General features: G+C 32.9%; 1 protein-coding gene across 1 annotated transcript; it reads left to right on the top strand.

Annotated features, from left to right (window-relative positions):
- Positions 1 to 17,762: 17,762 nt before the first annotated feature.
- On the top strand, positions 17,763 to 25,457 carry SCA3 (DNA/RNA polymerases superfamily protein). The gene is made up of 19 exons (XM_079001619.1): positions 17,763 to 18,696; positions 18,798 to 19,001; positions 19,142 to 19,275; positions 19,464 to 19,527; positions 19,654 to 19,712; positions 19,800 to 19,917; positions 20,023 to 20,136; positions 20,284 to 20,412; positions 20,801 to 21,217; positions 21,792 to 21,842; positions 21,949 to 22,019; positions 22,275 to 22,359; positions 22,480 to 22,632; positions 23,300 to 23,374; positions 23,522 to 23,611; positions 23,769 to 23,816; positions 23,915 to 24,029; positions 24,421 to 24,524; positions 24,756 to 25,457. The coding sequence occupies exons 1-19, from the start codon at positions 17,887 to 17,889 to the stop codon at positions 24,864 to 24,866; spliced, it is 2,952 nt and encodes a 983-aa protein (XP_078857745.1). The 5' UTR covers positions 17,763 to 17,886; the 3' UTR covers positions 24,867 to 25,457.
- Positions 25,458 to 27,063: the final 1,606 nt, after the last annotated feature.

The following is a 27,063-nucleotide window of genomic DNA, read 5'->3' as shown; positions in this document are numbered from 1 at the left end:
TGGGCCACGCCCGCTATCCTGGGCCTCGCCCTCTACCCTGGGCCTCGCCCGATACAACGGCCACGCCGCTCCAGGCCCCGCCTGGCTTCGAGCCCCGCCCGGATACAGATCTGTTTTACTTAGGCCTCGCCTGTCACAGGGCCTCGCCCACTAACATATAATAGCACATAAACATATCACATAACATTACATAAACTAAACATATACTAACAACTCTTGCTCTAAGGCCTCGCCTATCTCTGGGCCCCGCCCGTGTCCTGCTACTGATGAGTCATGGAACCTCGTCCATACTCCTGCTGATAGTGAGATACGGGCCCAGCCCACCCTCACTCCTTTCCTGAGTTGGGCCTCGCCCCTGCTCTGCTGCTACTGAGATGTGGAACACCATCCACACTCTGCTATTGGTGAGATACGGGACCTCGCCCACGCTCACCTCCCTACCAGGCACATACAAGTATCACACAGACAACAAGTACAAACTATCACATAAACCGCTCATTGGGCACCCGCCCTCTATCATTGGACCTCGTCCGAATATCATACTAGCATATTGTGCCTAGGGCTAACCCCCGGGTCTTCTACTCATAACTACATGGGTCGGCATTGTGGCCGTAGACCCATTCATACAAAGGGAAACTCACCTGATAATTAATGGTTAGAAGAAAGTAACTACACACTCACTTGATCAGAAGATGATCGGACAACACTACGACTTGTAGAAGTAGTATTCTTCGGTAGATCTGGAAGATCTTCACAAAAACCGGGATTCTCACAGGCAGAGCTTCGGCTCGGGAATTTTACTTCTCAGGATCTTCGGGGCTTCGGGTCTCGGGAATGATACCGGGGCTTCAGGGGGTTAAAATTGGGCTTAGAGGGAGTATCGGGAATGGGAGAGTAAGAGATGAGCAACCTAAATCGGCTGACCCTTGATTTCTATTTATAGGGTGAATTTTCTGAGTTCGCCTCGTGAGTTTCTAATATTCACCTCGTGAGCTTGATACGTCATTGCGTTCGTCATGGCCACTTGCCTTGGAAGATGTCCATCACCTATTCACCTCATGAGTTTCTAGTATTAACCTCGTGTACTGACTCACCTCGTGAGTTTCTAATATTCACCTCGTGAGTTCTGACACAGCCTTGGGGTTTACGCCCCGAACTTCAGAAATTCATAACTTTCGCATACGAGCTCCGTTTTTGATGTTCTTTATATTCATGCGTAGGTGAGATTATGCTCTACAACTCTCATTTAGACTCCATTGGCTAATTTTGAATTCATTTTTAATATATTATAAATATATTATTTTTAGTAGGCCGGGACAGGAAAACTCCGTTATAAACTCATAACTTCTTCATCTATCGTCCGTTTTCGCCTGTCTTTTTATTGTTTTACTACTATTAACGAGATCTACGATTCTCATTTAGATTGTTTCAGCTAAAAGCCGCTAGATCTCAAATCGAGTATTCAGGTTGCATACTGCTAAGTCGAAACTTCAGAAAATCATAACTTCCTCATACAAAGTCAGATTTGGGCGTTCTTTTTATGCACGCTCTCGGTTTAACGAACTCTACGACTTTCATTTAGATCACTAAGGCTAAATATCGCTATAACGTAAATTTCACTTTTTACGTCATTCAACGTTGTCGGTTCTGTCGCGAAACTTCAATAGGTCATAACTTCTTCGTTATAACTCAGATTTCGGCATTCGTTATATCTTTGGAATCCTTGTTTCAACCACTACATCTTGAAGAAAAGATATCGGACTTATCTCACACTTTAATTTTGACGCTTATTTTATTCTTAATTCATTAAATTATAATATTTAAGAAAATAAACACATAATTCACATAATACTCAAATATTCCATCATTAATACTTCAAAAAGAGTTACAAGGGTTAACCTAGACTATTACATCAACAATAATGCCTAGCCTAGAAACGCGGGAGTTATAGATACCTCATACCACACATACATAAATCACGTACTTGGCCCCTGCCTCCATCAGGGGTGTTTACGGGGCGGTTCGGATCGGATAATAATAAAACTGTGAACCGCGAGAACGGGGCGGGTATCTTGCTAGCACTAACCGTAACCGAACCGAATTGCTAAAAAACCAAACCGAACCGAACCGTATAAAGGCGGGTAACCACGGTTCGGTTCACGGGTATCCGTTAAATATAAAAAATAATAATCAATCAAAACTACAAACTCCATTTCAACAATTCTTTTTCTGAAAATAAAGCCAATTCTTTAATTATAAATAATAAATACTTTTAAAATTATAAAACCAATCATCAGTTCTGGATTTAGGTAGACACAATGGTGCAAACTAATATAAATTATTTGATATAATGATATTCAATATTTATTATTTGTTGTTTTTTTACATGTGGCCTCAAAATATTTATCAGTTCTTGGATGTTCAAATTACAATCAAAATATAACCAATTCTAAATTCTCGGTTTACACATGAAAAATATAGTATAACCAATTCTAAGTTCTTGGATGTTCAAATTTCAATCAAATATATAAATCTAACTAATTGTAATTTTTTGGTTTACGCATGAAAAATATAGTATAATTTAATTTCTCGGCTTAACCAATTCTAATTTCTTGGTTTGTGCATACTGTTTAGTGATCGAAGGGTTTATAATCATTACTAAATTGTCATGTAAAATAAATAATGTTCTTAAAGGACATATATATATATATATATATATATATATATATATATATATATATATATATATATATATATATATATATCGGTTCGGTTCGGGTATCCGCGGATATTGAAATATCTAAACCGAAACCGACCCGTAGGTATCCGGTTTTTTCGGTTTCGGTTTATTTCCGTTTCGGTTTTTTCCGGTTTCGGTTTTTTTCGGTTTCGGATTGACCGGATCGGCTCGGTTTTTCGGTTTTGCGGTTTTTTTGCACACCCCTAGCCTCCATTAGACCTCGCCCGGTTTCGAGTTCCACTCGACCTTGGGCCCCGCTCGGATTACAGATCTGTCAATCACCAGGCCCCACCCAGCATTGGGCCCCGCCCGATACACATATAATCATATAACCATATAATCATATAAACATCTACCCTTACTAACACATGCAATAATCAAAAAGACTATAACATACCATACTATCATCAAGCCCCGCCCAACATCGGGCTTTTCCCGGTAAGCATAAAAACATATACTAATAACTAGCATACAATATACTCATCAGGCCCCGCCTGACATCGGACCTTGCCCGGTAAGCATACCATCTCATAACACATGCAAGAGTTACACAGACATCTAACACTCTAACATAAAAACCATGGGTCAACATTAGTGCCTTCGACTATCTAAACCCAGTAAGGAAACTCACCTCAACAACTAAACCCTTGAATAAATCTCTGACTGTTGATATGCTAAAATCTCGTCGCTATCAAACAAATAACACCCAATTAACAATTAGGTTCCAAACCAAATCCAACAATCCAAATATGGGGTAAAAAGACCATTTTACCCCTCATCTAGTGTGGTCCAAGACTAAGGCCCAAACTCACAATCATAAAGGCCCACAAACCAATAATCATCTAAAGCCCACTTATGGCCCAATTTTCCAAATTGGGCCCAAACCCTTACATGGGCCTTACCCTAAAGCCCATTAACTTTTCCCTAATCCAAAACACATAATCTCAGATGACCCAACAAAGCCCCAAGCAACCAAGTCCAAAAGATAGCCCAAATCAGAAATGACATCACAAGGCCCAATAAGGCCTAAATATCCAAATTGGTCCCAAATCCATCATGGACCAATCCTAAGAAGGCCCAAAATATCTAATGGTCAACCCTAGTACACTTCCGGTCAATGGTCAAATGCCAAAAGAGTCAACAATACAAGAAAATCCCAACAGGTCGATTACGCCCCGCGTACACCCTTTGGGGCCAGTACGCACAACGTACCAGATGGGTACGCCAAGTGTACTCCCCTGAGTCCCATTCTCCCACTTAAGTCCTTGCTCCAAACTCTCAATTTTGATTCATATGGATGACTTATTATGTAAAGTTGGCAACTTTACTTGAATACATGGCCTAATGGGGCTCTAGAGCTCAAAAGAGCTTAATGAAGGGTCTTAACTCATGCATGAGTCCAAATAAACCATAAATATCACATTTTTATGCCTTTGGGACTCCAAAAATGTCCAGATCTACAAGATCAAGCCTCTGAAACAACCCAAGCTCACAAGGACCAACCAAGAGGGACTAAAATGACTAAACAAGACCAAAAGAAGATCTATTTAATGAGTAAGCAAGATGGAGACTTGATACTTTCAAAGTCACGAAATGATGATGTAAATACCGGATCTATAAGCTTCTCTCCAAATATTGACTCTTCAACTTCTCCTTCTCTTGCACAAACCACCAACAACACTCTTCCAAGATTCAACACACACTCCAAGCACTCTAGGGTATCACTAAATGATAAAGCGGGGTGAAGGCTGACCCAAAATGACAAGAGGAAAGTTAATATGCTGCTTATATAGGCTAAAACTCCAAAAATTAGGATTTGGTGTTGAAGGGAGTACGCCCGACGTACTCTTGGACCACCCACGATCATTTAACTCGGTACGCCCCGCGTATACACCTAGTACGCCCTGCGTACTAGATGACCTTCCAAAACCCTAAAACTTTACATGGCCATAACTCCTTCATCCTAAGTCCGTTTCCGACGAACTTTATATCCACGGAAAGGTGACGATAAGCCCTACACTTCTAACAACTCACCTTAGCCTTAAAACTCCTCGGACAAAAACCTAAAATTCATAAAGGCCTGAACTGCCAATTTACGATTATACCCTTGGGCTCCGAAACACCATTGAACACTCAGATCACTTAAAATATAACCCCCAAATCCAAAAATGGCCAAATCCTTTCTTTCCTAAGGCCTTAAGTCTTATGATAACTGATGATTGGACCACAACCCCGAATAATGAAGCGATTCGAAATGAGTGTTACAATATATATATATATATATATATATATATATATATATATATATATATATATATAGGAGTAGGATCAAATAAGAACACCAAAAAGGTTGAGAATGCGAGAACAGATCACAACCTTGTAAATAATTAGATCTATGGCTATTATTAACTGGACCATTTATGAACATTTATAAAACTGATGTGCTAAATATGTAACTTTGAAATGGCAAGAAGGGTACATTAGGAAATCCATATAATTTATTTAAATAAAAATTCCTATAATCTCTCTCTCTCTCTCACTCTCTCTCTCTCTCTCTCTCTCTCTCTCTCTCTCTCTCTTCTTAACTAGAAAACCCTAATCTAATTATTTTGAAAAAATTGGCCGCACACCCCCACCTCTCCATCTTCGATTCTGCCAAAAATTATTTTCCTCCATACCTTCTTAAGTCACGATCGATACTTCCCTTCCCTGAGGCTTCCGATCTTTGCATCCAATCGCTGATTCCAGTTGGTGTTTCCCATGTTATCGCATATACACATACGCAAGTTGTAGCTTCCTTCCGTATCTAGCTTCATTCTGATTGTAGCATAATTCCTTCTTCCCCCTGTTTTCGCACACTCACATCATCGAATCAGGTACTATCGAATTCAACATATACCTATTTTCCATCTCTTTAATTTCGTTGTTAAGGTTTTTAGTTTCAATTATTCAAATTCTTCTTACAATCCTCTTTGTTATGTTGGAAGATCCCGTAAAAGCTTACAACTCCGCTTTCTCCACAACTAACAATGAACTCCACGACAATCCAGACATCGACGATTCCATGAGTGACACAACTGCGATTATTGTCCTTGTTGTAAATGATCAGCTTTACGTGGCTAATGTCGGCGATTCAAGAGCTCTAATCTCCGTTAAACCTGACCATCAAGGTTCTGTAACTCAACTCACTCATAATCATCCATTCTTTGTTATTGCAAGTGACGACGTATTTGAGTTCTAATCTAGCCAAACTGTTGTTGATATGGTAATTAAGTACCAAGTAAATCATATACTGTTATTCTGATTGTTTCTTTTTTGGCTACTTGTTTACATATTTAGTTGCAATTGGTGTCATGAGCAGTTCTTCTTGCTAATCTGATAACTGTTGGACCTGATGTACTTTTCTTTTACACTCAGTAAGTTGTTACAAGTCACAGACCCTTTATGTTTTAGTTGTAATCTTATATGAATACAATGTCAGATGTCTCATTTGCAGTTAACATCAATGAATACTCCATGAGGCTAGTTCGAGAGGAGCAAGGAAAGCAGCCACGACAATGCAGGTGAGGGGAAAAAGCCAAGAGGCGGTTGCCCCTTTTGATTTCACCGGAAACACAACCCCATCCTGGTGGTTATTCTTGACAGGGAACGAAGAATAAGAAATGATAATTTTTACACTATTTTTATTTTGTATTTATTTATGAATAGACTGTATTCATTTGTGAATATCAATGTATTCATGTGTGAATGACTATTTAATTATACATAATTGTTTCTTTAACATTTTTGCATATCCAATGAATAAACATGCATATAGTGGGAGGTGGGAGATTTACCAAATGAAATACCAACACCAATAGATTTCGAAAGGAGCGCAAAGATGTTTTATTCATTTATGATTGTAATTGTAGTACTAGGTTCCGTATCAAAAAAATATATATATTGTAACTTATTCATTTACTATTATAATTATATTCTTATATGAATAGAAATGTGTTTTATTTATTTATATATGAGTATCATTTTAGCTGATTTTATAATCTTTTTTTCGGGTTTTATTCATTTATGATTTTACAAGTGTATTCATAAATACATCTGAGTTAATTCATTTATAATTTACAATTTTATTCATTTTAAAATGAAATGTATAAATCATTATTTATGAAGATATTTTTTTTAAAAAAGAAATGAGGTAAACCGATAAATTATTCATTCTCTTGATATTTGATTTGCTAAAACCGAAAAATAAAAATGAAAAATGAAATGAAAAAAAAAAGTTTTTTTAGATAAAAATTAAATCATGATTTTATTAATTATTTGTTCATTAAAAGAATAGGATCTAAAAAATGAGATATTTTGGGTAATTGTCATCATAGTCACTAAAATTTAGGAAATCATAATTTAATTAGATGGTAAAATTCCATTTATGCCCTCTAAAAATGATTGGTCTACAACTGTTCTTGCGTTCTCAACCTTTTATATATATATATATATATATATATATATATATATATATATATATATATATAACTTTTGCGAAAAAAATGTCAAATTTTTAATTATTTTTACCTAAAAAATATCCTTAAGGGGCATGATAAGTGAAAATGAGGTATTGATAGTAGCACTCATAATCATTATATGTTTTTACCACTCTACCATTTTAAAAAGTATATATATATATATATATATATATATATATATATATATATATATATATATATATATTTAAAAGGAGATTATTTACATAAAAATGGGTAGGCTTGATATTGATATTTACTTCATTTTTCCTTTGGTGTAATATTTGTTGATTTGGAAAAAATAAGTACCCTAAATTACTTTTTTTTTTCTTTTTAAAATCTAACTATTTATTATTTTCTTTATTTAAATTATTTATTATTGTATTTATTTAAAATATTTATTTATTTTTGTTTATATAATTTAGAAAATCATTTTTTTAACAACGGATTAAACAAAATGTTTGACGTTTTGTTTAAATACTAATTTAATAAATGGTGCACAAAAAGAAACACGTTATAAAAAATCAATATAACCATCTGATAAAAAACTAGTTTGGTAATATATATATATATATATATATATATATATATATATATATATATATATATATATATTCAAATAAGAACCATAAAATGTTAAGAACCCTAAAAACCTATATTTCATAAATAAATATATATTGTGAATATTACCAAATATGTTAAAACTATACCTTTATCTTTTTGGTAAGAAAACGGTAAAATTGTAATTTTTTTAGGCTAACATTTTCATTCACACATTCAGTTATATTTTAACACAAATTTTATATAAAATACAAATTTAAACAGTCAGTTTCCAAATTAATACACAAAATTCACAACTTAATATAATCCATCTTATATAAATTCTTAAATTCAGAGAACTCAAACCCCACTCTACCACCACCACATGCCGCCGCCAACCACCTCCACTAATGTCGCAACTAATCTTCCTTCCAAATCATATATGTATATATTGTTACACAATGACATGTTAGATATTACATTTGTAGTTTAATAAACCTATTAATTCACTCACTGAATTTAATACAAATTAGTTATAAAAACTAATGTATTCTTACACACTTATACACACAACATAAATATATTCATAAGAACATTAATACAAAAATTCATACACACATCATACATATTTTTACACAAATTTTATAAAAAAAATAGAGCAAAATTCAGTCAATTCAAAACTTAATATTGTCGATTACTGTTTACCGCATAAAATTCACAACTTAGTATAATAAATTTACAATTTAGTATATTGAAATATCATATTCTTAACTTAAAACTTATATTTATACCTTTTAAATTGGAGGCTAATGCTTCTTTCAACGTTTAATTCACTATACGTTCAATCAATATTCACACTTTAAATTTTATATAATTAATTTTAATTAGAAAAAATCATATATGTGTATAATGATTCATTCTTCTCATATTTCAGAAGCAAACAAAAAATTAAAAAAAAAAATCATAGTTTATTACAGTCAAATCACAGCTTAATTCATATTTTTATACAAAAAATTCACAGCTTAATACAATATATTCACAATTTAATAAACAAAAGTTATATATTCACAACCATATTCTCAACTTAACGCGTACATCTATACGTTCATATCTGGAGGTATATTAAATTGTGAAATTATTATATTAAGTTGTTAATAAAATTTATAAAATTCATTGTTTAATATAATGCATTAACAACTCATTTACAAGTATAATATCATATTTTAGTGTATAAAAAACTCATTCACAGTTTAATACATAAATAAGTTATCTCATATTTCAGAAGCAAACATCAAAAGAAAAAAACATATACATGAATAATAAAAGAGGATAACTTATTTGAAATCATCGAAGAATCAGTGAAGAAGATGAAGATGAGTGAGAAATAGAACATATCCTTACTCTACCACCACCACCAATATCCACTACCATCAACCATCTCGACCACTGACCATCGGTGCCAATACTGCCAACATCTTTCCCTCTAAAATCATATTTGCATAAAAAAAATCAGAATTCACAGTTTAATTCAACATTTCGGACACTAATTCACAGCTTAATTTAATATTTCAGACACTAATTCACAACTTACTACATAAAAAAAAATACACATTCACAACTTAATAACTTATATATTCACAAATTAATACATAAGAAACACATATTCACAGTTTAATATATTACATTCACAACTCATTTACAAATATAAAATTTAGATCTGGATAAAAAAATTAGAATTCACAGTTTAATACAATATTTCACGCACTAATTCAAAGTTTAATTCAATATTTTAGACACTAATTCAAAGTTTAATTCAATGTTTTTTAATTCAACATTTTAGACACTAATTTACAGACTAATGCATAAAAACAAAATTCATAGTATAATATACATTTCAGACACTAGTTCATAGTTTGATACACAATTTCAAACACTTATTTATAATATAAAAACTTACAGATCTCGTTTAGGCATTTCATCAAACACCTTGTGTGCACATTGTTTTCATATCTGAGGTGGTAGTGGAACAACAACTGGCCACCATGAAATGCTTTGTAAACATTAGATTTATGTTTGAAAATACATCAGACACAACAGATCTCACCAAATCCGAGAAATCGGTATATGTATTTGGCTTTAGATTTGAGATGATGATGTCAGTTAGTGACTCTCCCAACGATCTGAGGCAAAGAAGCTCTCCGGAAAACAAAAGGCTTAACAAAATTGCATCTAAATATCAGATCTAACCAGATCTGACCAGACCTATGCATATCTGGAATGATTGCAGGTGGTGGTGTTCGTTGTTGGTGGTACCGAAAGGTTGTGGTTATGGTGCGATGAAGGCGTCGGTGCTCATTGACGATGGATCTGGATGATCCCGGTGAAAATCCGACCAGATTTAGATCTGATCTAAATAAATCATACGATCTGGTAGTTCACGACATATCGGAGGTTCGGATACATACATCTGGAGGCTTGAAATCCGACGACCTGGTAGCTGCGATAGTAGGTTAGATGATAGTGCTAGCTGACGGTGGTTTTCTCCAGAGGAAGTCCACTGTCGGTGGTGGTAAAAATGGTGGATATCACCAAGAAAAAAAAAGAGATTATCTAGTTCTAAAAAATCTGATGAATGTTTGTTAAGGTTGTGTATTTTTGGAAGTATAACTAATAATTTTGAAAGAAATTGTAGAAGAAATCATAAAGAAATAACAAAAAATGATTTCAAGAAATTTATTCTTTGGATATTAGTTTGTTATGGGAAGAATGTGAAGAAAGATATGAAGATTACTAAGAAAAAGAACAATGGAAGAAAAGAGAAAAGCTCACTGTAGTGTACGATCTCTTTCTAAAAGTGATGATATGCCAATTTACACTAATGGTCCCTATATTATAGTCATATTGACATAGTATACCCTAAGTCATATTTTACTACAATTAATAATTAATTATTAGGTGTGGAATGTTAGAAATATATTTTGACATAAATATTATTAATAAAAAGGTTCTTAGGGTATATATATATATATATATATATATATATATATATATATATATATATATATATATAATAGTAAAGATATAATTTTTGAATTCATTACGAAGACACAATAAATTAAGAAAACAAAAAGTTGTTACTGTAAAAAAAAGATGACCTATATTAGATAAGGTAAAAAAAATTATATTTGTTAATAAAAAATAAGTTTAAAATTGTTAATATTAATTAAGTTAATAATAAAAATATAATTATTAAATAATAAAACTTTATTTATTAGGTTGAGGAAGTAGTGGCACACTTCCTTATTTTGTTATATTGCCACATAAGCGACACATCACCAAACTATGGTTTCTTGCCATACCCAATGAGTGACGTCACAGTTTTTTTAATAATTTAATTTAAATAAAAAGTTTAATTTTCATAAAAAAAAACCTAACATTTCATTAATTAAAAATTAAGATCCGTACATTGCATTACTTAAAAAACATAACACAACATTAGACAAACCCTAAAAACTTAAAAGAAAAAAAATTAAAAAATTTAAACCTATAACCTTAAAAAAACACACATGAAACGATTAAAAACTTAGAAAAAACTAGAAATTTTAAACCTATTTATTAACATAACGTTTTGTGAGATCGACTTTCATTGCCAAATCAATTCATGCTCCTCTCTGGTCATATGCAATGTGTTCGTCGTTAGTATTTTGTAGTCGCTATCTCTTTGTTTCCAAAGCTCTCTTTCGGAAGCAAGTTGCAAGATTTTATCCATTCTATCTTTTATACCATTCATATTGACCCTCAGTTCTTTTAACTCGTCTGAATTTGACGCTTTGCCTTTGCCTTGACTTTTTTGCTTTGTCCCTTCCCATTGGTCGGGAAGGTGGTGAAACTTGAATGGGTTCATCTTTGTTGAGGTCGAATTGAACACATGAATCAGATGCAGTATGGTCGGATCCGAATGTTCCTGAGCGTTTTAAACGAATGTTGATATGCTCGTCGGATGTTTTGTTGTTTTACCATTTCTTGTTATCTTTCACAAGATTCCAAACTTCAAGAAACTTGAAAGCCTTCATGTTTTTGTAACGTCCCAAAAATACCGAGTAAAATTTTCATTTTAAATAAGTGAAAACCATTCGTTCATTATCCGTAATGACGATCAGAGTAAAAGTATTCTCAAACCATCAGAGTAAAATCGTAAACAATCATTGTAGAATAAATCTTCAGAGGATGCAGTGTGATTAAGTCGGACCCTTCCTTTTGAAACCAAAAGCACCTGAAAACATTTTAAACATAAACCGTAAGCACAAATCATAGTGAGTTTCCCCAAATACCACACACAACACACACACACACACACACACACACATATATATATATATATATATATATATATATATATATATATATATAACTGTTCATTATTTGGATAAACCGAATTGTCCAAATGGACAAGTTAGATTGGACTATTTGGTTCAGATATTTGGATTTTTGGATTGATTTTCAACAAAACCGAATTACTATTTTGGATTTCGGATTGGTTTTGGTTTATAAAATATGAATCGAATAATTCAAAAAAACGAATAACAATTTATTATTTATTTATTTTTAATATAACTATAACTATTTATTAATTTTATAATATATTTTATCAAATAAGTTCAAAAAGTTTCATCTAATAAAAAACATTAATATGCATTTTCTTTTAAAAGTTCTTTATCTATTAAATATTGAACTATAATATACATTCTTAGTAGTTTATAAATTTTAAATCACAATAAAATATTTTTTTGCTTCTTCTATAAAATTGGATAATTCTATAATTATATGTCATTTTAAAATATTTTAGTTTTGGAAAACCGAATTTTAAAAACCGATCCAACCGAATTGTAATTGGATCGGATCGGACCGGATTTGAATTTAGTTTGGATTATTCGGATCCATATTTTGAAATCCGAAATTAATTTGGATTTACTTAATTGGATCGGATCGAACCGATCCATCCAAACGAACACCCATATATATATATATATATATATATATATATATATATATATATATATATATAACAACACTTAGCTGGATCGGGTTCATAACAACCCCGAGTCCATAATAACTCCATATAACAACATGTAGTTGTGTCGGGTCCGAATCAACCCCGAGTCCATAATAACTCCATATAACAACATGTAATTGTGTTGGGCCCGTAACAACCCCCCCCCCCCCCCCCGGGTTTATTTCATTGCACATACATAAACATACATACATATCAGCATGAGTCACAAACACAACAAGCACATACATGCATGTCAACAAGTGTCACAAAGATAATTATCATCCTACGAACATAATCTAGTGGCCCGACATTGATGCCTTCGACTCACGATTATAGTGAAGAAACTCACTTGAACTACTCAAAAAAAGCCCAACAACTACCTCAACATCAGAATAGCCAATCAAAACTTCCTAAAGCCAAACCGAACCAACCTTTAGTCAAATACTCAATTCTACCCAAGTTTGACCAAAAGTCAAACTAGTCAAAAGTCAATAGTCAAAGAAAAGGTCAAAATTACCAACAACAACCCTCCACGTCACGGGCACTAAATGCCAAAACAATCGTTGATTCCCCAGTCGCCACGTCGTGGGGATTGGTCTGAACAGCTCAAATGAGCTTAATCCATTTTCTTCCGATTTCAAAAATTCCAAAGCTCATATCTGATTATTTCCAAACGTCTTAATGGATAAAGTTTCTAACTTTATCCATTAGAAATGTCCAAACCACAAAGATCTAAACTTTAAGTCTCAAAGGGACCCAAAAAATGCATATTTCTCAACTTAATCCATTAAGTCTGAGTCTCCCACTTCCAAATCTGAATCAACAAGATGTCTAGAGGGATAAATTTTCCAACTTTATCCATAATAATTCCCCAATCATTCAAGATCTAAACTTTAATACACCAAAATGGCCTAAAGGACCAAGATAACTTGCATGACTAAAAGGGAAGACAAAAGATCATAACTTTCCTAATCCATGAGGTCTAAGAAACATTCCAAACTGATCAAAAGATGTTGGAGTCCACTAACTCCAAGTTCACTCGTAAAATGGACCAAAAGTGTCAAAAACCCCAAATGACAAGATCTAAAAAACTAGATAGTAAGATTAGAACTTTATACTTACAATATTCCATAAATGTAGTGTCATTAATGGATCTAAACTTGGAGCATCATTCCTTGAATGATCCTTCTTGATATTTAACTTCATCAAAATATCATAAAAAACACCCAAAAGAGGAAGGAGGAGAGAGAAGAAGCTCAAATCTTGAAAGTGGAGGCTAGGGTTTCTCCTAAGGGGTTCTAAAGGTGATGAAGCCTGATAAAATGGCCAAAAAGTCGGAACCTTATGCTAAAATACATTGAAAACCCTAAAATCATGGGCTTGGGCATGACTGATCGTCGTGCCATGGCGGCCGCCACACCGTGGGCTTTGATCCCCACTTAGTGACGACGATTTTCACCCAAATCCACTTCAACTTCAAACAACCATAACTTCTTCATTTTAACTCCGTTTTCGGTGGTATTTATATCCACGAAAAGGTATTGACGAGCCCCATAGTTTTATCTAGTTAGTTTTAGCTTTACACATGTCGAACTAAAAACCATAATCCATGAAAGAAGCCTAACGTATAACTTTTCATATTTTACCCCTTAGCTCTAAAATACAAACCAAGGGTTTAGATGGCATAACCAATATTATCAACATTCAATAGGGTCTAAAACATATTCCCTTGAAGCCCAATGCCTCTACTTGATCCATTTATTGCCCATAATCATGAAATAAGAAACTTCTCAAAACAATATGTTATAGTTTTGTATTTGATACACTTTCAACGCTTTCTACAAAATCACATCACCGCTTTCTACGCTTCTCCATTGACGTTTCATGTTGGTATACAAATCATTAAACAACATGACTTCCTTGTTCATCTTCCCCCATTTCGAGTACACTTGATGTTTTGAATGATATTCTCCAGGGTTCATTCCTTTGTAAAACCTATGTAAAACCTGCATCTAAAAAATGGTCAAGTTTTTAGTCTGTTCCAGTTGTCGCATCTTCTGAAATATGGATCCATGATTGTGCCAACCCTAACACTTATAAGGGTTCCCATCCTCTAGCCGTCGCCTTCTTTTTTTTTCTTGGTGCTCGAGTGAGTTGAGTTTCATGAATGAATATCAGTTTAGAATTAGAAATGGCTATTCATGGTTGTGATTGTGTTTGTTGAACAAACTCAAAATGAGAGAAAAATTCAAACGGATTAAAATATGTGTCGGGTTGTGGTTGTGTTTGTGGAAGTGGCTGTGTTGGTCGTCGTGGTTGTGAGATTTGTTGTGGATAATACGGAAGCATACCTGCCATAGTGATAATACAAATGTGAATAAATTGGTTGCTCATACGAAAGTCTTGGGGTTGCGGTGTTTTCTAGTGGGTGTTTTTTCGTTGGTAGACTTTTTAGAAAAAGAAACGCTGAGATGATTTGAGAAAAAGATGGTAAAATATAAAGAAGACAAAATTGCAAGAATGGTCCCTGTGGTATGTCCAAAAATGCTACTTTGGGCCAAATAGGTTTAGACTAGCACCAATAGTGCAAAAGTTATCATTTTGTTGCAGTTTTGGTCCAAAACAGTTTAAAAAATCTAAAAATGACGGATTTGCCATTTTCCATTTGTTTTTTGCTTTTCTGTTTGTTATTTAATTATTCTATAACTAAAAAATATAAAAAATAAAAGAAATTTCTCTCTCTCTCTCTCTCTCTCTCTGTCTCTTACGTGATTGTGTTCTTCCCCAAAATACACACATACACACACTGATGGAACTCCACTACTCCAACAACCATCTTGATGAAGCACAGGATGTTACCAAAGAAGACAAGTTTATCATTGCCGGTCGCCGCCCACAGCCACCGAATTACCACCCACAACCACCAGTAAGGTAGCGTCACTGTAAACCACTCATAACTCTTCCATTTTGTTCTTGATTTCTTGTTGATCACCATCTTTCACGTTACTGTAAACCACCCTCTCGCCACCTCCCCATCTATTTCCTTCATGACAATCTCTCTTCCCCAATCGAACCCATATTTATATTTTGACCTAGATTTCTTCACATTCATCTATAAAATCAAACCCAACTTTCTTAATATTCATCTGAAATGGGCAAATCAAAGAAGGTGTGAACAAAAGTTTCATTTATAAAATCAAACACAAAATTTCTATTTTGAAAGCTCTCACCGCCCTGCCCTCCCTCTCGTTGAGCTCGTTGGAATAGCAAGGAACAAAGCAGCAGAAGCCGTTGGAGCAACCGTTGCCACCACCGACGCTGCTGTTATGGAACCATTGTTGTTGATTATTGATGTGGAGCGAATCAACAAAACCCGCCAAAGCTTTCTTCATATCCTTCGTATTTTGGTTTCAGATTCTGCAATATTGATAATTAGGGTTTCGTGTTGTTCTATTTAAGATTCAGGTTATTCGGGTTCAGTGTTAGTGATGGTAGGGGAAAGGACGAAAGGTGATAGGAAGAGCGACTGTTTCTCTGGAAAGTGAATTTTCCTTCGAGGTGAGGGTCTGGGTTTTGAGTAGATGTTTGTAATTTGAAGAATTGATGAATTGGGTCGATGATTGATTCATCTTTTTCTGCTTCAACTTTTAGGGTTTCTGACTTTACGTTATTTTGTTCTTGTTCTTAGGGGAAAGGGATGAAGATGGAAGCGAGTTTTGATTTTGAGGAAAAATAGCAGAGATTCTGATGTATTTTTGATAGAGAGCTTGGTGAGGAAGATGATGGAAGAGAGGGTATGTTGGCTGTTATCTTTAGAGATAGAGAGAGAGTTAAATATTCTCTTTTATTTTTTATATTTTTTTAGTTATAAAATAATTAAATAACAAAAAGAAAAGCAAAAAACAAATGGAAAATGGCAAATTGTTAGGGTACAAAGTTTTCCATGAATGACTTTGTAATGTTTGACTTTTGTAAAACCCACTTGCATGTGAAGTATTAGCCTTGTGACACATGAGAGATAGTGAGTGAGAGAGAGAGACATGTAAACACCTCTTTAAATAGTGGGTTCATACCACTTGTAGAGGTGTGCTTGAGAGATGTAAAAGTGAGTGTGTAAGTGTGTGTTATTTATGTAGTCTAGATCTAGATCCTTTTTGTAACACCATATACAATCAATACATCTCTTAAACACCCAAATCACCATGTTCAATTGTGCAAGCTTTAATTCTGCATGCCAAACCATGTTTTTATGTCACTACACAAATCCGTCATTTTTAGAATTTTTAAACTGTTTTGGACCAAAGCCGCAACAAAATGATAACTTTTAGACTATTGGTGCTAGTTCAAACCTGTTTGGCCCAAAGCAGTATTTTTAGACATACCACAGGGACCATTCTTGCAATTTTGTCTATAAAGAAATGTGACTGCGGTTTTGTAAAAACAAATATGTATATATAAGGTTATTAAAAAAAATGAATTTTGGAAAATGATCGTTCAAACGGTCAAACCTCCCCCAACCAATCAAAAAAACGCGACCAAAACTAGCCACACTGTGGCTAAGAACACACCTAGACCGCATCCATGGGGCAGTGTTCCCCTGCCACGATGGCAAAACTGTGGTTAGAAACTATAGTCACTGTACCACTCCCCTAAGCCTTAAGCTATAATGAAATAAGTATAAAAGTTAGTGAAATGCTAATTATATGATAATGATGATTAAAAAAATAAGATTAATGGTGTATGATGGTTGGTTATTTAAAAAAAATAAAACACAATCATCATGGTATGATTAAATAGAAATGGGTAAGGATAAAAATAATTTGAAATTTGTATTTTAGGCTTTACAAAAAGAAAATAGACTAAAAAAAAGTGGATTACATTACTACCCTTGGACATTGAACTTGAAAAATAAGAAGGGCAAGCAACACAAGGTTTTAGGCAGGGTTTACTCATCGTCTTCTTCAACCTCATTTCCACTCCTTATCCACCCATTCCACCTCTCAAACCAGAAGCAACCAATATCAACGAAGGTAACCATGACCTCGTCAGCTATCTTCTCCCCAAGCCCCAGAGGTGACCTTCAATCTCCATGGTCAACTAAAACTATCAAACCACGAAAACCACAAAAACCCTCTACTCATCTTCCCACTCTTCAGCTCTTCAAACATCCATCTCAAAACCCACTAATTTATTCATCCTCTTTCCCTCACAACCTTAAATTACCATCTCTAAAAGACCCAATTTCATCCACCCATTCTCACCCCCTGCCTGACTCCGCCGACGAAAACTTCACCAAAAATCTCGAAAATCTCGCAACTTTACAGCGAATTACACATGGGTTTGATTCGATATCTACTCCGGAGATGAACCCGAAAAGGGTTTATATACAAGAGCCACCTTGGATTACTTCATTGCTGATGAAGAATTTCTATAGGAGTAATGTTAAAAAGAGGGTTAGATTTGAAATCGATAAGAGAAATTACTATATATTGAGAAGGAGACAGATAAAGGCAGAAACAGAGGCTTGGGAGAAGATGACCGAAGAGTATAGAGAGTTTCAAAGGGAGATGTGTGAGAAGAAATTGGCACCAAATCTTCCATACGTGAAGTCATTATTTGCAGGTTGGTTTGAGCCATTGAGTAAAGCAATTGAGAAGGAGCAGAAATCACCGAATACTAAGAAGCATCAAGAGGCATACGCCCCGTATATTGATTCATTGCCAGCTGATAAAATGGCGATTATTGTGATGCATAAAATGATGGGGCTATTGATGATGGGACATGAATATAGATATGTTCGAGTGGTTCAGGCTGCTATTCAGATTGGAATGGCAGTTGAGCTGGAGGTGAGTTAATAATTTCTGATTCATGTTCATTATTGACTCTGTTATACACTATCTGTGGATATATCCACTGTAGATGAGATGTAGTAACTGGTATTTTTCAGGTTAGAATTCAGACATTCTTGGAGAAAACCAAGAATTGCCCAAAGAAGAAGGTTTTAATTCAAGCTCAACAAGATGGAACAAAAGAAAACGATATGCTCAGAAAACGTGTTAAAACTTTGATCAAAAGAAAACGAATAATGGAAGTACAAAAGATATTGAAAAATGAAGAATATCAACCTTGGGGCAGAGATAAACAAGCAAAGGTTTGTTTTTCCAAATTTATATTTCTTCTCAAAAGAATTCCTCAACACCTAAACCTTATACCTTCATCAATACTTCAGAATATCAACTATTTAATGACTTTTTCTAACAAAAAAATTGTGTTTTTTGATTTTTGATACAGCTGGGATGCAGACTTATTGAGTTATTAACAGAAATAGCTTATGTTCAATCTCCAGCAAGTCAATCAGCTGATGCCCCACCTGATATTCGTCCAGCATTTCGACATATTTTCAAAATTATAGCAATGGAATCAGGGTAAGATTGTAAAAAAAGAATCTTTTTTTTTTGATAATTTGTTGTTTTCAGTGTTATATCATGTGTTAGAATGATATTACTTGCATTAAATTTCTATCTTATTTGTAAATTGATATCAAACAATGAGGATATAAATCATAAAATAACCAAAATGATTAAACTTTTTGTATATTCAATAAAATCTGCAGTCATGTCAGAAAGTGTGGAGTTATTGAATGCGATAAAATGATCCTCACTGGACTTGAAAGAACTGTAAGTTAATAATCCATTTAGTTTATATCTACTTTTATTCCATGTAACAATACATTACTTAGAGTTAGCTTAATAACCATGAGGGGCATTTTCGGTTTTTCACAACCCTATGCTATCAAATTGCAGGCTCGACACATGATTATTCCTTATGTTCCCATGTTGGTGCCTCCAAGAAAGTGGAAAGGGTATGGATTTAAAGTTATTATGATGCTAAATTGCTAATACATTATACATTTTTTTTTAAGTGGATAAATTTTATAAACTTATTTCAGGTATGATAGTGGGGGCCACTTTTTCTTACCTTCATATCTTATGCGTACTCATGGATCAAGGCAACAACAAGAGGCTGTTAGGAATGTTCCCTCTACACAAATGCAAAAAATATACGAGGTCAAAACTTCATTAAGTTTCCATGGATACTTGATTTCTATATTTGTAATTGTTTCTTTTTTGCCTTTTTCACAAAAAAGTAATGAAATTGTATATGAACAACAGGCTTTGGATACACTTGGAAACACCAAATGGAGAGTGAATAAAAGATTACTTAATGTTGTTGAGAGCATCTGGGCTGCAGGTGGTGATATTGCTGGTCTTGTTAATCGTGAAGATGTAAGTTTTTTTTTTTTTTTTTTTTTTTTTTCCTTCAAATACAGATACTTTTAATGATCTTGAAAGTTCTTTAAAAAGTTTAAAATATTGGTTTTTTGTTCATTTGAAACTTGAGACTTGAGACTTGTGTGTTTTATGTGATTGTAGGTTTTGGTTCCTGATTTGAATTCAGAGGACATGAATGAAATAAAAGAATGGAAATGGAGTGTGAGAAAAGCAAAGAAAATCAATCAAGAATTACATTCTCAACGATGTGACATAGAATTAAAACTTTCGGTAATTCTTATATTTTCTTTCTATATATATACAACAACAATAAAAAAAACTACCATTTCAGTTAAGAAATGGTGCATATATCACCAAGTTATAAGCTTGATAGTAAATATGTTTATACACTATCATATTAGATTATGAGTCTAGAACCCTGTTTCTTTTTTTCCTCATCAACTTTAACACCTTCAAATTTATGTTAATTAAATTACTATTACACTTCAATAACATAACTTTAAAGATACTAAAGTTAATCTTGCACTATATAAAATCTTTTTAATATGTGCACAAGATTCTGTGAACTGGGTATTGAACAAGATTCTAAATTTCTAATATCTGTACAAAAGTAATGCAAAATAAGTATAATCCAAGATTTTTTTTTGATTGGGGACAGGTGGCAAGAAGGATGAAAGATGAAGAAGGATTCTATTATCCTCACAATCTTGACTTTAGAGGGAGAGCATACCCTATGCATCCTCATTTAAACCATTTGAGTTCTGATTTGTGTAGAGGAATTCTCGAGTTTGCTGAAGGGAGAGCATTAGGGAAATCAGGGTTAAGATGGTTGAGGATACATTTAGCAAATCTTTATGGAGCTGGAGTTGAAAAGCTTTCATATGATTGTAGATTACAATTTGTGGAAAATCATCTGAATGATATTATTGATTCAGCTGATAATCCACTTGGTGGAAATAGATGGTGGTTAACAGCTGAGGATCCTTTTCAGTGTTTAGCTGCATGTATTAATTTGTCAGAAACCCTAAAAAGTTCTTCACCTCATACTGTTATTTCACATTTGCCAGTTCATCAGGTAAATAATTTGGTGGTGTTTATGTTAAATCATGTTTAAAAAAGTATTTGAGAGATTCGGTGAAATGAAAGGAAAAAAGTATAGGGTTATTTTATTGATTTGTTTGTTATAAGTTATAACATTGAACTTTCATTTCCTCCTATTATTGCATTGTACTTTTGAAAAATTACCAAGTAATATTGGAAATTTCATCAAAATAAGAAAAAAAAACATTTTTTGTTGCTATAGTTAGGTGACTCTTCAAAGTATATATATACTTTAGTAGTTTTTTTTTAAAAGTACAATATCTTAACTAGAAAAAACTAAAGGTACAATGCTGTAATGGAAAAAAAATGAAATTAGGATGCTACAATACACAAATAAATAGAAGTATGTTTATATTTATTGCTTAAAGTAATTGAGGGAAAATTTGTAATAAGTTTTTACTAAGTTGTTCTTTTTACATTAAATCAAAAAGAAAAATGGATATATAGCTTACCAGATTAATTTAATAAGCAAAAAAAAAAAAAACATGGAGGATATATATATTTTTGTTTTATATTTTATTATAACTTTATTGTTGTTTTTATTATAGGATGGTTCATGCAATGGCCTTCAGCATTATGCTGCATTGGGAAGAGACACTGTATGTTCCCATTTTCCGCTTAATAATTTTTCTTTTTGTTGTTTTTATATATATATATTTTTTGGATGTAAATATTTTCTTTTCCATTTTTCGTGTAATTCTACAGTTGGAAGCTGCTGCAGTTAACTTAGTTGCTGGAGATAAACCTTCTGATGTTTACTCAGAGATTGCAGCAAGGTGTAATATGTGCAGATTGTTTTTATACTTATTTAACTTTTTCCTTTTTGACTTTTGAAGTCAAACATTCTTATCTTTGACTTCAAGTAAAGATAGAGAACCCATTGATGTTAGAAGCTGATTCAAAGTTTATTGGACTAGTTTGTAACTTTAAACTTAGCCAAAAGTATAATAAACCCTTCTAGATAACGATATTTAATATATTCTCTATAATTTCTTATTCTTCTTCTTATTATTTTTTAAAAATTTTTATAGGGTTCATGATATCATGCAGCGAGACAGTGAAAAAGATTCAACAACTTTTCCCAATGCTATACTAGCCAGACTCCTAATTGGCCAGGTTTTTCTTTATATGTTTACACTCTTCTTTTGTAAAAGTTTTTGATACAAATGCTTCTTTTTTATAAAAATTGCATGTTATTTTCAAATAATTGATGATTTGATTGTTTGAAACATTTAGGTGAATCGAAAGCTAGTGAAACAAACTGTAATGACTTCAGTATATGGAGTTACATTTGTTGGGGCACGAGAACAAATTAAAAGAAGATTACAAGAGAAGGGTCTTATTACAGATGATCAACTTCTTTTTAGTGCATCATGTTATGCAGCTAAAGTGAGTATCATTAAATGCAATAAATAACAACTTACTTTCATTCATTTGTGTGTTATAGCATCCTACTTTTCCTTTATTTTTATTACAACATGTACTTTCAACTTTTTTATTTTAGAGTAAATTACACGAATGGTCCCTATGGTTTGGTGATTTGCATGTTTGGTCCCTAACTTATTTTTTTAACTCGGAAAGTCCCTATTGTTTGTTTTTGTTACGCGCTTGGTCCCTGTCTTACCTAAAAATAGTATTATTTAAATAGGGAAAAATGGTGGGGTAGGTAAGGTAATGTGAGAGGGTGAGATTGGAGGTGTGTTTATTTAAATAAATTAAAAAATCAAGGGCAAAATAGTTTTTTTAGGTAAGACAGGGACCAAGCGCGTAACAAAAACAAACAGTAGGAACCTTTCAAGTTAAAAAAATAAGTCAAGGACCAAACACACAAATTACCCTAAACCATAGGGACCATTCGTGTAATTTACTCTTTATTTTATTTGAGATTATAGTTTAAAAGATCTTAAACTGAATATTGCTTTGTTTTTGAATGACATTGCTATAATTGGGTATAATTTTCAATGAAAGTATGTTGCTATTTCTTGCATTTAACCCTAAAACTAAAATACATTTTTTTTTCGATCATTATATTGAAGTGTAAGTTATGATTGATTAGGTGACACTAGAAGCCCTTGGTGAGATATTTGAAGCTGCACGTGGGACCATGTGTTGGCTTGGTGATTGTGCAAAGGTAAATGTTAATTGTTATGTTCTCTATTTATTTACTTATTATAAAAGTAAAAGACCTTCTTTTGGCATTAAGTCAAAAAGAAACACACATTTTTAACTTATTTCATTAAGTGAAAAAGCATATGTTGACAAGTAAATTTGTTTGCAGGTGATTGCTTCAGAAAATCAGCCTGTTAGGTGGACAACGCCTCTAGGGCTTCCTGTTGTGCAACCTTATTTCAAAACCAAACGTCATATTGTAAGATGTTCTTAAATTTCTTTTTTGATTTTTTATTTAGATTTGAAATTTGTTGACCTCGAAAAGTCAAAGGGTATGTTTTTTGTTTTTTTTCATTGTATTGGATTATACTATTTTGTTACAAGGCATGACTATTATTGTTGTCAATTGGTTGCAGATAAAAACATCTCTTCAGGTCTTGGCTTTGCAACGAGAGGGTAGTATGGTAATTTGCCATTGTCTTTCAAAATTTGATCTTCTTTTTCAAGTTTCAAACATCTTGTGAAGTTTCTAAGATTTTTATCACTGTATTTGTATTTATAGGTGGAGGTTAAAAAGCAGAGGACTGCATTTCCTCCAAATTTTGTGCACTCACTTGATGGGACCCACATGATGATGACAGCTGTCGCTTGCAGGGATGCTGGATTGCGTTTTGCAGGTATGTAATTCTCTAATAAAATATAATTGTTTAATATTATTAGTAGCTTTAAATATTATTGTAAAATAAGATAAGTTGATGATTAAACATCATGATAAAGGTAAAAAAAAAATCTAGTAAATGAATGAGGGCGAAGGATATCGGATATACTAATTTTATTTAATGACAAAAATACCCATGAAAACAGTATTGTACATTTTTATAGGTAAACAGATAGGAAGGGTAGAATTGTAAAGCTGTCAGCTTTCCTTCCTTCCTTCCCTTTCTTTCCAATTCTTTGTTATATTCCATCAAGTAGTAGTTTTTGTTCTTTGGGTTTAATTTTCTTATTTCAAGATTGGATAGAAATTTAATGTCATATCATAACATTAACATTATATTTATTTGACAGGGGTTCATGATTCTTTCTGGACACATGCATGTGATATTGACAAAATGAACCAAATTTTAAGAGAAAAGTTTGTAGAGCTCTATAGCATGCCAATTCTTGAAAATGTAAGCATCTTTTCATTCCTTAAAGGCTTATTATGCATCAATGATTCACCTTTTGTACCAATTTATGCAACGATGCTTCACCTTTATATAATTTATGCAACTTTTGGTCCTAAATTGAGAAAAAAGGTGAAACTTAGGTGCATCCCTTCATTTTCTCAAATATTTCTTTACATCATTTATCCAAACAACACTTTGTTCTTATGATTTGCTTTTACTTTAATCTCAAAACAGCTGCTTGAAAGCTTTCAAACAACATATCCAGGGCTCGAGTTTCCTCCCCTACCAAAGCGTGGCAACTTTGATCTGAATGAAGTTCTTAATTCGCCTTATTTTTTCAACTAAACACAACACAGTGTCTCTGTACAGAAGTGTATTTTACAAGCCAGCAAGAAGCATCATCACATCAATATACGTTTGTGTCTTAAAGGATTGAGATCTTAACAAGTTCTCATGATATTCATGAAGGGATATAGAGTTTTTTGAGAAATTGAGGCATTACAAAGTAGTAAAACATGTACATTTTTTGGCAAAAAGATGGAGGTTCATGGTGGGACCCTCGTGGGATACTTGAAGCCAGGTAGATTGTTGACTGAAGATGATCTTGACCTTTGAGCTCATTGAAGGGGTTCTTGAGGTTTGGTTTTAGGGAAATGTGGTATTTATAGTGTATGTTTTTTGGAGGAATTAAGATGAGAATGGATTGATCTTTTAATGTATATGCTAGTGAGGGATTCAAGTAAACATTGTTAGTGTAGGGTAGTGTATATTTGTGTTGTCTCTTTTTGACTTAATGGACTTAATGAGATAAGACTGTTAAGCTATGTACAAGTCAATCGTTTACTTTTGACTTGGTGTGAAAAGGTCTCAATAAGTGAAGTGTCTTTTTTATTATGCCACTCATGGCTTTTTACAAATATATATGCATTCTGTATCTTCTATTTTCTTTAAAGTGTGTTGTCTTTTTCTAAAAGAACTTGTAGTTTTCTGTGTTCCATCATTGGAGAAAAAGATTGAAAGCTGAAATTTTTATAAAATTGTCTTTATTATGTAATTATATGATAGAGAATTGGCATATATAAAGTTAGAATAACATTAGAAAGAATTTTGTTATAAAATTTAAGTTTTTTTTTTCCCTTTCATCCTGAAATTGAGAGAAAGTTCTCAAAGATAATTTGCATCTTGGTGGCTTCATTTAGTAATAATTCATCATCCATCCATTTTAGCTTGATGGTGAACACAAAAAATTTCAACTCAAGGTAAAACTTTTTAGTTGCCAAATGTTTACATTTCACATATGTAAGGATGGGAGAAGTGGGAAAACCAATATAGCAAAAATAGTACAAAGTAGTTGAAGTGTAGTTTTGGCGTTTCTTTCATTAAGTTAGTTATTACATTACATGATTATATAGGAAGAAACAGGGGAACATGATCATTAGTTTTGGTGTTTCTTTCATTAAGTTTGTTAAACAAGGATGATTAATTTGTAAGGAACTTTTAATAGCACCAAAGACACTCCTTTTATTCTAAAAGTGCAAGGTTGGTTTGTCAAGACTAAAATAGGGGAACATGATCATTAGTTTTGAATGGTTTTGAGTAGGAATGCATAAAACGGTGACTAAATATGTACAAGAGTGCAAGGTTGGTTTGTCAAGAGCATTCCACCACATTATTAGATTAAGGTGTCAAAGTTCATAATTAAATTGATAGAAATTTGCAAATAGAAGCAAAATCATTTTTGGGTTGTTTTTATAATCAGAAATAGCTAAAAAAGATGTGTTTGTGTGTGTGTGTGAGAGAGAGAGAGATGATTTGTTAATATATTATCTGATTAATATATTAATTATAAATAGATAATTGATCTGTTAATTTGTTACGTGATTAATAAATTAACATGATATCAATAGTTAAATAACTGATTTATTAATTGATAGGGGAACATGATCATTAATTTTGAATGGTTTTGAGTAGGAATGCATAAAACGGTGACTAAATATGTACAAGAGTGCAAGGTTGGTTTGTCAAGAGCATTCCACCACATTATTAGATTAAGGTGTCAAAGTTCATAACTAAATTGATATAAATTTGCAAATAGAAGAAAAATCATTTTGGGTTGTTTTTATAATTAGAAATAGCTAAAAATGATATGTGTTTGTGTGTGTGTGTGAGAGAGAGAGAGAGAGAGAGAAAGAGAGAGAGATGATTTGTTAATATATTATGTGATTAATATATTAATTATAAATAGATAATTGATCTGTTAATTTGTTATGTGATTAATAAATTAACATGATATCAATAGTTAAATAATATTGATAAACTAATGAGAAATCAATAAGAATTAATTAATTATTAATCTGAATTAATCTGAAATTAATTTGGTATTAGTTGGAATTAAAGGTGCAAGGGTAAATTGTAATTGTTTAATAGTTGAACAAAAGAAACATTTTTAGAACCATTCGAAATATGGACGGTTTTGGCTTAATTCTTAGGGTTTCTGGAAGCCTTCTGGATGTAGATAAGGAAATAATTTGAATTGAGATTA

Source organism: Lactuca serriola, chromosome 5 (genome assembly GCF_051521515.1).
Source record: "Lactuca serriola cultivar US96UC23 chromosome 5, Lser_US96UC23_V15, whole genome shotgun sequence".
Classification (NCBI taxonomy): Eukaryota; Viridiplantae; Streptophyta; class Magnoliopsida; order Asterales; family Asteraceae; genus Lactuca; species Lactuca serriola.
This window is presented reverse-complemented; position numbering and strand designations above follow the sequence as displayed.

What these genes read in the sequence shown, in the direction of transcription:
- SCA3 (XM_079001619.1), top strand. Translation starts at nt 17,887, where the DNA reads ATGACCTCGTCAGCTATCTTCTCCCCAAGCCCCAGAGGTGACCTTCAA. An exon ending in GTCTTGTTAATCGTGAAGAT is followed by an intron (nt 20,137 to 20,283) that starts GTAAGTTTTTTT and finishes ATGTGATTGTAG; the next exon opens with GTTTTGGTTCCTGATTTGAA. An exon ending in GCATGCCAATTCTTGAAAAT is followed by an intron (nt 24,525 to 24,755) that starts GTAAGCATCTTT and finishes ATCTCAAAACAG; the next exon opens with CTGCTTGAAAGCTTTCAAAC.